Source organism: Mandrillus leucophaeus, unplaced genomic scaffold (assembly GCF_000951045.1).
Source record: "Mandrillus leucophaeus isolate KB7577 unplaced genomic scaffold, Mleu.le_1.0 Scaffold85, whole genome shotgun sequence".
Classification (NCBI taxonomy): Eukaryota; Metazoa; Chordata; class Mammalia; order Primates; family Cercopithecidae; genus Mandrillus; species Mandrillus leucophaeus.
The window spans coordinates 2466210-2478351 of NW_012109252.1; the positions used below are offsets into that span (position 1 = coordinate 2466210).

At 54.4% G+C, this 12142-nt stretch overlaps 1 protein-coding gene across 1 annotated transcript in view; it reads right to left on the reverse strand.

Annotated features, from left to right (window-relative positions):
* ARHGEF10 (Rho guanine nucleotide exchange factor (GEF) 10) overlaps positions 1-7296 on the reverse strand; it is a 174042-nt gene extending 166746 nt beyond the window's left edge. Inside the window, exon 1 of the mRNA XM_011968597.1 lies at positions 7218-7296. Coding sequence (XP_011823987.1) covers positions 7218-7254 — 37 coding nt within the window. The 5' untranslated portion in view covers positions 7255-7296. The remainder of the gene's footprint in view (positions 1-7217) is intronic.
* Between the last annotated feature and the right edge of the window lie 4846 nt (positions 7297-12142).

Consider the following 12142-nt stretch of genomic DNA (forward strand, 5'->3'; position numbering starts at 1 on the left):
CCCCACGCCCTCCTCAGCATTTCCCGTCTGTGTCCACGCGGCTGCCCCACGGCCTCCTCAGCATCTCCCGTCTGTGCTCTGGATTTTGGCTCTTCTAATTCGAAGTTAGTTTTAAGTGATCTTTTCTTAATGAGCAAAAGGGTACGAAGAAAGTATCTAAGTTTAGTTTAAAACATAGTCACCCTCTGTCTGGGGTGGGGAGTGGCCTCTGGGGGTGACTAGCACTGGCTGTGTGATGACCCTACATACTTGCGAATACACTAAAGGCCACTGAGCTTTACAATTTGAATAGGTAAATGGTACTAAGATATGAATTATATCTTAATAAAGCTATAAACAAAAAAACTTAATCTCTCATTTTAAATAAACTATGCATATAAAAACACGAGCAGCCTAGGTTTGTCAGGGGAAAAACTGCTAATGTTTGAAACTTATCCACGCAGACACTATCACTTACATTAACGGCATTTAAAAGTTTGCTTCAAGGGGAAAAAAAAGAAGACTACTTCTAAAATACTGGAAGAATATTCACTAAAATTTTAACAGTACCAATCTCCCAGAGGTGAAATATTTTCTTTTTCATGACTTGTCTATATTTTAGTTTTTATTCTACAGCTAACATGCATTGTAATTTTTTTAATTACCCAATTTAGATTATAAACTGTAAATCATTTGTAATACCCGAAATGTAGCTTCACTCAATATCCACTGAATTAACAACAAACAGAAACCACGATACGCCCGTCACGGCGTGGCACGTCTCCCATCCCGCTGTGTTATTCTGAAGCCCCTGGACAAGTCTACACGAGAAATGCTAAGTACAGAGTCGTGGATGAGAGAATGGCTTCTGGAGTCAGAGAGCTGGGCTCAAACTTCACTTACTGGCCACGAGACCCCATCCCTCGTCTATAGAAAGGAAGCACAGAATGGGAAGAATCCCTCCCTGGGGCACGTTGCAGTGAGTAGGAAAGGCCGTGTGGTGCGTACAAAGCCATTCAATGTGAGGACTAAGACGGAGGACCCAGCGTACCTCTTCACAAAGACACTGAAGAGAAGACGATAAATACAATACGCATAATGCAAAAGAAGATGCATGGAACACTTCAATGTTCTGTTTTCTTTAGGGAAATATTTATTCTACAAGCTACCGAGACCTGGTAGCTCTGGCCCCAGCACCCTGAGTGGGAGAGAGCTGGCAGCCAGCCCTGGAGAAGCAGGCCACTCATTCCTGGGCTGCCTCCCCTCGTGGGCAGACAGCGCTCTGACTGTTCCAAGTCCATAAAGAACTTTTAAAGACATGCAATGATGAACACACTGAGAACAAGATTAAAGTAATCCTCATTTTTTAAGTTAAGAGATAAAAGCTAAGCATTGTTTTTCCCGGGGCTTTGAAGAGCATATTTGATTCTAATATGAAGGTTTAACTCAGGATACGATTTTCTCTTATTTCAAATGAAGGCTGCTTATTTTTTAACTCTATTGTTTAAAGAAAAGTCCTTTAAAAAGCACCAGGCTGCAAACAGCTTCGTCCACAAGAGGCTATTCAAAACCACTTCTTGGCTCTGGGTGTCACTGTGGTTTGCAGCTGTTTGTGCTGAAGGAGGCCTCAGCAGAAATAGTCCATCCCCAGAAACAGTCCATCCCCCAGAAACAGTCCATCCCCAGAAACAGTCCATCCACCAGAAACAGTCCATTCCCCAGAAACAGTCCATCCCCAGAAACAGTCCATCCCCAGAAACAGTCCATCCACCAGAAACAGTCCATCCCCAGAAACAGTCCATCCCCTAGAAACAGTCCATCCCCCAGAAACAGTCCATCCCCAGAAACAGTCCATCCCCAGAAAGAGTCCATCCCCAGAAAGAGTCCATCCCCAGAAAGAGTCCATCCCCAGAAACAGTCCATCCCCTAGAAACAGTCCATCCCCAGAAACAGTCCATCCCCTAGAAACAGTCCATCATCCCCAGAAACAGTCCATCCCCAGAAACAGTCCATCCCCCAGAAACAGTCCATCCCCCAGAAACAGTCCATCCCCAGGAAGAGAGTCCATCCCCAGAAAGAGTCCATCCCCAGAAAGAGTCCATCCCCTAGAAACAATCCCCCAGAGATGATGCCAGTGTGGGTGCTGGCATCTGTCTGAGCTCATTACGGAAGTTACCAGGTATTTGGTAAATGATTTTTTGTGAACCAACATTAACATGCCAATTGTACTGATTTCTTTTGCCCGAACATAATTTGCATTGGAATTTTGCTACTAATTAGAGAAAGGCTTTAGCTGGCAGTGTGACTGTTTGGCATTCTGAGAAATCCCAGATCATCTTCTGAATGGATTTGCTAAGTGCTTACCAGCTAGGTCTAAGTACTTTAGAGATGCTAACTTGTCAAATCCTCCCCAAACTTATGAGGGGGGTTCTGTTTGTTCCAGGAATGATGGAAACTGAAGGCTGCTTAGGTCACCAGATCACACACCTCAGAGTCAACATTTGAATCCCAGCAGCTGGGCAGTAGAGCCTGCAATCTTTCCTGGTGCACAAGCTGCCTCACAAACACCACTTCACCTTGTGATGATTTGACTTGCTGCCAAGGACATTTATGAAGAAGGCACAGGGACCTGGTAAAGGTGAGGAATGGGCATGGACTAAGGAATGATTCCACTGGAACACACAACAGCACCCCTGCCAGGAGGCCCCGAGGGCAGCCACTGAGAAGGACACTTATGAAGCCTGGAAAATGCTCACAAATAAAAATGTTAAAGCTGGTATAAAAACGTACACTCAAAATGTTAAAAATCAGGCCACGTGTGGTGGCTCCGGCCTGTAATCCCATCACTTCGGGAGACCAAGGTGAGCAGATCACTTGAGGTCAGGAGATTGAGACCAGCCTGGCCAACATGGTGAAACCCCGTCTCTACTAAAAATACAAAAATTACCTGGGCCTGGTGGCGGGTGTCTATAATCCCAGCTACTTAGGAGGCTGAGGCAGGAGAATCCTTGAACCCAGGAAGCAGAGGTTGCAGTGAGCCAAGCTCACACCGCTTCACTCCAGCCTGGGCAAGAGAGCCAGACTCTGTCTCAAAAAAAAAGTTAAAAATTTATATTCAATGACTACGATTATGTAGAAAAGAAACAAGGGGAAAAAAACCGGAGAAGTGATGATCTAAGGTACCAGCGCCAACTGTGTCCGAGCGCAGGGAAGAACTGAGGTCGCAGTAATCTCCTGCCGCATCCTGATCTTCAGGGGCACTTTTCAGTGCACAGTTTACTTAATAATGGGGGAAATTATAATTAAAGTACCACAGAATCCTCAGAAAAGACACCAGGCCATTATCCCTATTTCTATTTGTCATAAAAGTTATTGGCTAGAAACTCACCTAAGTTTCCGAGCCACAGCACTGTCATTAAATGGTGGCTTTCTGAATCAAAGTCCAAGATCACGTGGCCTGTCAGCAAGGACAGGGGCCTCGCTCCCCACCCGACAGGGGCCTCACTCCCCACCCAGCAGGGGCCTCGCTCCCCACCCGACAGGGGCCTCGCTCCCCACCCGACGAGGGGCCTCGCTCCCCACCCGACAGGGGCCTCGCTCCCCACCCAGCAGGGGCCTCGCTCCCCACCCGATGGGGACCTCCCTCCCCACCCGACAGGGGCCTCGCTCCCCACCCGACGGGGACCTCCCTTCCCACCCGACAGAGGGCTAGGGCGGCTCCTCAGCACCTCCAAGGCTCCTGGGCTCCTGCCAGGGTCTCCCGAGGACACCCTTCTGGGTGAAATGTTAACAGTGGCAAATTGTGGAGATTTCCACGTTCCTGCAGCCTGGAGTTAGCAACAAGCCCTGAGGCTGGATCCAGTGGGCCTTGGCCCAAGGGCGGCCTGGCCAGTCCAGCTGCACCCAGAGGGCAAGGGCCTGTCATACTCTCCCCTGGGTCGAAATCTGGGCAGAGGGAGGGGCTGTGCAGCCCCAGGAGAGGTGCGACCTGCTGCAGGGAGCAACACCAGCTGCTGGTAACCCTGGGCACCCCGAGTCCTGCCTCCATCAGAGGCCATGTCTCTAATTAGGACAACTACTAAGGTGGAGGGCTATGGGGCCAGGGACCTTTCAGAGAGCCAGTCTGGTCGTGAAGACCGTGGGTGGGTGGGCATTTAGTCCAATCCAGGTGGTGGCACCGCTGGGCAGAGAGCCAGTTCTGGTCATGAAGACTGTGGGTGGGTGGGCATTTCATCCAATCCAGCTGGGCAGAGCCAGTTCTGGTCGTGAAGACCGTGGGTGGGTGGGCATTTCATCCAATCCAGGTGGTGGCACCACTGGGCAGAGAGCCAGTTCTGGTCGTGAAGACTGTGGTTGGGCATTTCATCCAATCCAGGTGGTAGTACCGCTGGACAGAGCTCCTCAGGGTGCCAGGCACTAGCCAGGACTGATGACGACGTCAGCAAATGCCAGAGACACATTTAATGACAAAACGGGGTTTCCGCCTTCTTTGAAACAGTGGGCAAAACAGGGGGAAGGCAGCATCCATCCGCCGTGGGATTCTGAACGAGCCCGACGTCCTCCACATTCCTGGACACTTACCTGCAGGGACAACTTCCTGGCCTTTCTTTTATTTTTAACTTTCCCCAACAACCGTACCTGCCTCCTGGGCATGTCAAAGCACCGTATAAATGGTTTCCCGTCTTTGTGTGTGGGAAGGAGGGGAGGTAACAGAAAAGCACACAAGATCTGGTGCCCATGCCTTCAAACAGAAAACTATCCGAGACAACCACTCATTTCCATGAAATGCCAAAAAGAAAGCAGGGAGGTGGGAGGGGCCCTTGCAGGGATGGTCACCCAAACAGGGCCCACGGAGGATGAGGCCACAGGATGACACCCACTGCCCTGCTTTGCCGGGGCCTCATCTCATTTGATAGGAATGAAAAACAATAAAAGATTTTGCTCTCTGCCTCATTTTCCACTTTTATTTTTCAGACAGGGTCTCACTCCCACCACCCAGGCTGGAGTTTAGTGGCACAATCTCGGCTCACTGCAGCCTCAACTTCCCGTGCTCAAGTGAACCTGCCACCTCAGCCTCATGAGTAGCTGGGACTACAGGTATGCACCATTATGCACAACTAATTATTATTATCTTATTCTTTTTGCAGAGATGGGGTCTCACTATGTTGCCCAAGCTGGTCTCAAACTCCTGGGCTCAAGTGATTCACCCACCTCAGTCTCCCAAAGTGCTGGCATAACAGGTGTGAGCTACGGTGCCTGGCCTCATCTTCAATCAAAACGACCTAGTCTGGCAGAGCCTGAATGCCAGCAATCCACAAGTGAGTGAAGCTGGGGTGACAATGAGCACCATGGCAAGGAGACCAGCCGACGTCACCCCTAGAAGGGAAGCAGTGGGGCCGTGGCCTCGGGTTCCCGGTACCGGGTCTCATACCCCGTGGTCTTTCAGCTCTGGAGAACTCCAAGAGCTGGACTTCCAGGCCTGGTTCCCCAGTGCAGACCCCCAGCAGCAGGAGTGGGGGTCCCTTCTGGCCCCTGCAGTGTCACAGGCTGTTTCTGGGGTGGCCACTGCTCACCCCTGGATTCTCTCACCTCTGTCATCTGCCAGGCCTGGTGACCCCTGGATTCTCGCGTCTCTGTCATCCACCAGGCCCCAGTGACCCCTGGATTCTCGCGTCTCTGTCATCCACCAGGCCCCGGTGACCCCTGGATTCTCCTGTCTGTCATCTACCAGGCCCCGGTGACCCCTGGATTCTCCTGTCTCTGTCATCTGCCAGGCCCGGTGACCCCTGGATTCTCGCGTCTCTGTCATCCACCAGGCCCCGGTGACCCCTGGATTCTCACGTCTCTGTCATCTACCAGGCCCTGGTGACTGACTTGCTTATGAACAGCCTGACTTCCAGGCTGCCTCTTTTCTGCTCCAGCTACAACCTCTGAGGGCCCAGAGTGTCCATGTAGTTGGGAGGGCACAGACACCTAAATCCTGGCATCTCCCAAGACCCACACCCGCAGTGCCAAGGGGCCTGGAGCCCACACAGTTAATTCCCCGACCTCCACAGCTTCATCGCCCCCCCGATCTGCGACGGACACCAGGCCCATGTGCACCATGTGGTCGGGCAGGCCCCGGGAGAACAGAGGCCAGGTCTCCAGGCCCTGCAGACGACCTGCCATAGAAACGTCGGTCAGTGTCCACCTTCTCCACTGGCTGGAGCGCGAGCCGGCAACCCTGGCATAGTCTTTTTGGCCATAATTTAACTCGGGTGAGGGAACGATGAAGAGAAATCTTACACCCGCAGCCCTCCCTTATGGAGCCTATGGGTAGAGAGGTCGTGCTTGTCCCTGAGCGGCCGTGTAGAGGAGGGAAGCAGAAAAGGAAACTGGGCGAGCGCTCGCCACGGCCAAGCTGTGCTCTAAGCCTGAGCAGGGCCTTTAACACTGGGAGGCTCCATCCCGTAACCAGCCTCCTGGGCCTTTAACGATGGAAGGCTCCATCCTGTAACCACCCTCCTGGGCCTTCAACACTGGGAGGCTCCATCCCGTAACCACCCTCCTGGGCCTTTAACGATGGAAGGCTCCATCCCGTAACCAACCTCCTGGGCCTTTAACGATGGAAGGCTCCATCCCGTAACCAACCTCCTGGGCCTTTAACGGTGGAAGGCTCCATCCCGTAACCAGCCTCCTGGGCCTTTAACGGTGGAAGGCTCCATCCCGTAACCACCCTCCTGGGCCTTTAACACTGGGAGGCTCCATCCCGTAACCACCCTCCTGGGCCTTTAACACTGGGAGGCTCCATCCCGTAACCACCCTCCTGGGCCTTTAACACTGGGAGGCTCCATCCCGTAACCACCCTCCTGGGCCTTCAACACTGGGAGGCTCCATCCCATAACCGCCCTCCTGGGCCTTTAACGGTGGAAGGCTCCATCCCATAACCGCCCTCCCGCTCCGTGTCTGACTGCGTCGGGCTGAGGGGAACCTGAGGGGAGTTTCAGACGCTGACAGCAGGTCCCCTCGAGCAACACAGCAGCACCTGTGAGGAATGCGAGAGGCTCATCCAGGACGCCCCCGTCAAAAGGCAGGGGTGGGGGCGCCCGGGTCACGTCGGAACCTTCTCTTTCTCCCGAGAAGCTCTCACTCCACCCCATATCCCAGTGACCAGCAATTCAGTGGTTCCAAAAGTACCCTGTCCTTGACGAGAGCGGCAGCGCGCCCTGACCCACAGGCCCACCTGCCGGGTGCGTTACCTGCAGGAGCGGGACGCGGGGGCTCTCGCTGGTCCATGCTGCAGCTGCAGACGCCCCTCTCGGCTCTGTCACGGGAAGAGCTCCTGCAAGAAGCAGAGACAATGCTTGTCGGCGTTCAGGTGGATGAACACTCACTCAATACATGCAGGGCTGTCGACAGAGAACCCCACACAAAGGAAGAACTAACTGTCATTATGATCCATGATTAGAAGACAAAGCACCTATTCGTCGTGAATACGTGTAAATCTCCCTTGAAACAACATTCGAGAGCAAAACAAAAGAGACTTCTCAGGGCTGGAGTGACTTCACCTTGAACTGTAGCCAGAAGTTTATTTTGTAACTTGGATTCGCTGGCCAGGCCCTCCCAACCTGACACTGGCTTCAACTCCTTGCTGAATTTCCCACCGTATTCTAAAGGGAGAAATCAACACGTAAACCAGACGTGTTACTTCCAGACTCAGCTGGGATCAGGTGCGGCGCTGGCGGCCCTCTCCACTCCTTCGGGTAAACACATGGCTAACCTCTCGGGGCGAGGCTGGGTCCCAGCCTGCCTGCTGTTGTGATTCTTGTCTACGCTTGGTGTTTCCCTCCCTGCTCTGAGGACATGAGTTTGAGTGTGAGCTGGATGCCAGCCGAGTCCCGGGAAGGCCAGTTCCTGGTGACTCATGTTAAGACCACAACACACAGGCCTGGCTCCCACCAGAAACATCCAGGGGAAATAAGCTGTCCTCGGGGAACTCTCTGGCTGCCTCGGCTCCAGCACCAGGGACCAGGCACCAGCCCCAGGCCCCGGCTGCATCAGGAAAAGCACAAGCGGCCACAGGGGCCATGGTCCCTGAGTGTCACCCACAGGCCAGCTCCTCCGAGGCCAGGTGGGCCCACACCCAGGGTGGTCACTGGCCTCATGTGCTCTTCAATGAGGGGAATGCGAGGGGATGGCAGGGTGCCAAGAGCTCCAGGCTCTGCCTACCACACACCCAGAACGCTACCAGGCCAGCGAATTCTCTTACCCCAGTGCACAGAGCTGGCCGCTGGCTCTGGCTCTCTCAGAAGCAGACAGACACTGCTTTCCCATGAGGCTGGCAGTGGGATCCTGCCCCCAACCTCAGATGTGGCACCTCCTGCATTCCCAGCCCAGTGCCCGCCCTTCCACCCTCCTGCGTTCCCAGCCCTGAACCTGTTCTCCCTCCATCCCCCAGACTCGCTCAGGTGCCATAAGGCCACATGCTACCACCCCCGCCCCATCCCCAGCACCTGGCCTTATGGTTCGGCGCCTTGCAGCCTCAGTTCTTTGGTTTCAGGTCATTTCACCAACAACGTGCACAAGTAGCTCAACACGCACTGCTGAGAAAAGAGCAGAACTTCTGTCTGAGAGACGGGAGCCCTTTCACATCATCAGGCCCCGAGAATGTGCAGACGAGCCGCAGCCACACCCTGCTCCCTGCTCTGTGCTCTCAGGGAGCCCCGTGCTCACTCAACGCAGCCTGCGGTGGCCCCCAGTGGCTGGGAAGAGCCTGGTGATGCCGCGTTGGACCCCGTCACAGGCCCTGCAGCTTAAGAATGCACAGTAATCACTAATCAATAAACCAATGGTTTCCATAAACTCATGAGAATTCCTGACAAACAGCTTTCTGTCAGCCTCCCTGACCCCCTTTCTGCTTTCCAAAATCCCCCTGGAGACGCTGCTCATCAGTGTGCGTTCAGGGCAGCCTGGATCCAGGCTCCTGGGCTGCAGGCCTCACACACAGCCAAATAACCCTCTACATAGAGTACTTTCACCCTAGCTTTTTCCTTTTAGGTCCACCTCGCCAGCACAACTCCGAGACGTGGGGACTGTTATTATTTTTCAATGGAGAAACCACCGGTTGGGAGACTTGAGACACTCACCCGAGGCTACAGCTGAGGGCAGGTGGCTAACGTGAGCACCCCGAGCCCGGGCCTGGGCCCCGACGGCACATCTCTGCCCTTCCACCCACCGGCCAGGAGACGGACAAGTGAGGTCATCACTCCACCTGGAATATGTGGGAGTCACGGGATCCACTTCGGGTGCCCGTGCAGGAGAGTTCTCTGTGCAACGAGACAGGGTCCAAGTGCCGGCCAGCGCACCCGTGAGGCAGGAGGTGCCCACCCTCTGCACCCCAGCAGTGATTCCATGGGACGACAAAGGACATCATCCTTTGAGGGAAAGCTGTCATTCCCAAGGTAAGGTCAGACAGACATGCTTGGACCACAATGGTGAATGAAGAGAATGATGCTCGTGGAAGGAATCCTCAGAGACAAGTGCAGCAAATGCGCCAGACGGTCCCCACGCCAGACAGTGCCCATGCCAGACGGTCCCCACGCCGGACGGTCCCCACGCCAGACGGTCCCCACGCCAGATGGCCCCCACACTGGACATTCCCCATGCCGAACAGTCCTCACATCAGACAGTCCCCACGTCAGACAGTCCCCACGTCAGACAGTCCCCACGTCACACAGCTTCCACAGCAGACAGCTTCCACAGTGGACAGCCCCCACACCGGACAGTCCCCACGCCGGACAGTCCCCATACCAGACAGTTTCCATGCCAGATGGCCCCCACACCAGACAGCCCCCACACTGGACGGCTCCCACATCTGACAGCCTCCACGCCGGACGGATTCCACGCTGGACGGTCCCCACACCAGATGGCATCAATGCTTCCGACAATCGGATCCCACGGGCAGAGAGGACCACACTGGCTCTGAGACCCTGACAAAACCTAAAATGACCGTTCAGCCTCAGTCAACAAATATTCAGCCAACACCAACTGTGCGGACGAGTGCGCGGGCTCTTCGAAGGAACGAACACGTGGGGTCTGAAGCGGACTGCCGCCGGCGTGCACACAGCAGCAGGGCCGGACGCTGACTGTCGCCCTGAGTGCAGAGGGAGGGACGGCTTCTCCCCAGGCCGGGCGGGCGCGGGGTGGCTGTGGGAAGGAGAGGACGCCTTCATTCGTCAGCCTGGCCGGGATGACTCGGCGGCCTCAGAGCCAGATGGAAGAAGAGTACGTTCCACAGCTACAGCATCTCCCAACAAAGAAAATTAACAATGCTCCAACACAGCTATGAATCCTCAAGAGTTTAGGTTGATGTCATCTTTCCCTGGGATGCTGGCACCAGGGCCAACGCCATCTCACGCATCAGGATCGCTGGAGATGGAGTCCAGGCCCGTTAGAGAAAGGGAAGGCAACAGACACCCCCCGGCACCCCCAGTGGGTCCCAGCCCAACGTCTGTTCCTTCCACGGTGCACCAGGACCTCGGGGAACAGGACAGACAGGGACGCGTCCATCGTACGAAGAAGAGGCAATGAATAAACGCCCTGAACTCTGCGGGGGAGACAATGAACAAACACCTTTGAACTCCACAGTCCTCAGGGGGGACGGAGGAGGAAACCGTACCTAGAGCACCTGGGAGAGTGAGAAGCGGCGTCCCCACGACCCCGAGTCCTCACCACCTTCACTCACGGTGAGGCGCGTGGTATTCCTCAGGTCCTCATCGGCTGAAGAAACTGAGCTCACAGATTCACCTGCCCAACATTAGTAATGCTGAGGAGCCAGGCGTTCTCAGGCTTCAGAGAAAACCAGCGCCCTCCCCTCGTGACCCACGCTCCGTTTGCAAAGGCGGTGAGCAAGTGGCAGGGTCAGACGCACACCCTTCCCCCTTCCTGCCCTGGAGAAGACCAGCCGTCCGCCTGCCGCGTCTGTTCAACAACGAACACCACACTAGCACGCTGTGCCTGACAGCCACACGGCTTTCTGGGTCTGCAGAGAATTCTTTTCCTTAAGCCCTGTTGTTTACTCTCCATTTTTTTAACCACACTGTGTAAATCTCATTCATGCTATTTGTTTCTCTACTAAAATGCATAAAAATGAGTCAAATTGATTTCTCATTTTTCCACTGATAATCTTAGGACCAATGGAAAGGACGAAGAAGCCTGGGCATTACTCCTTTTTATGCCTGGCCCTTTTTAAGGGTGACAGCTCACCCTTCACCCAGCAGCTACCACGGCGTCTACCTGGATCAGCTCTGCAAGTCTGCAGGGCAGCCCTGTGCGGAAAGCACGTCCCCACCCCGCCTGAGGCTCGGCGCAGCCCACACCAGCCCCTGGCTCTACAGCTGGGAAGCGACTGTCAGACTCTGGCCCAGGCCTTGCCCTACCACCGGCATCCTGACACGTACACAAGTGTCAGGCACACTGCAAACTCCAAAAATTTCCTTCCAAATTAGTGTCTCTTAAAAACTGCATTCCTAAGAAGGAAAATTTCTAGAAGGCTGTGTTAGTCCGCTTTCACACTGCTGATAAAGACATACCTGAGACTGGGAACAAAAAGTTTTAATTGGACTTACAGTTCCACATGGCTGGGGAGGCCTCAGAATCATGGTGGGAGGTGAAAGGCGCTTCTTACATGGCGGCGGCAAGAGAAAATGAGGAAGACGCAAAAGTGGAAACCCCTGATAAACCCATCAGATCTCATGGCCGTATTCACTATCAGGAGAATGGCACAGGAAAGACCAGCTTCGAGGATTCGGTTACCTCCCCCTGGGTCCCCACCACAACACGTGGGAATTCTGGGAGATACAATTCAAGTTGAGATTTGGGTGGGGACACAGCCAAACCACATCAGGGGCTGACACAGAAACCACGCCTTTGTTTCTGGACTCAGAGCTGCCTGTGCGCCCTACACAGCCCACAGCAGCACGCACTCCTCCCCCCACAGCCTGCTCCCCCACACGGCAGCACGCACTCCTCCCCCCACAGCCTGCTCCCCCACACGGCAGCACGCGCTCCTCCCCCCACAGCCTGCTCCCCCAACTCAGACCTGCTGTGAGAAGTTTCTGTGTCCCTAGAACCTCCAGGCCACACAAAACATCCCAGCTCCCTGAAGCCCGGGGGTCCAGAGCCT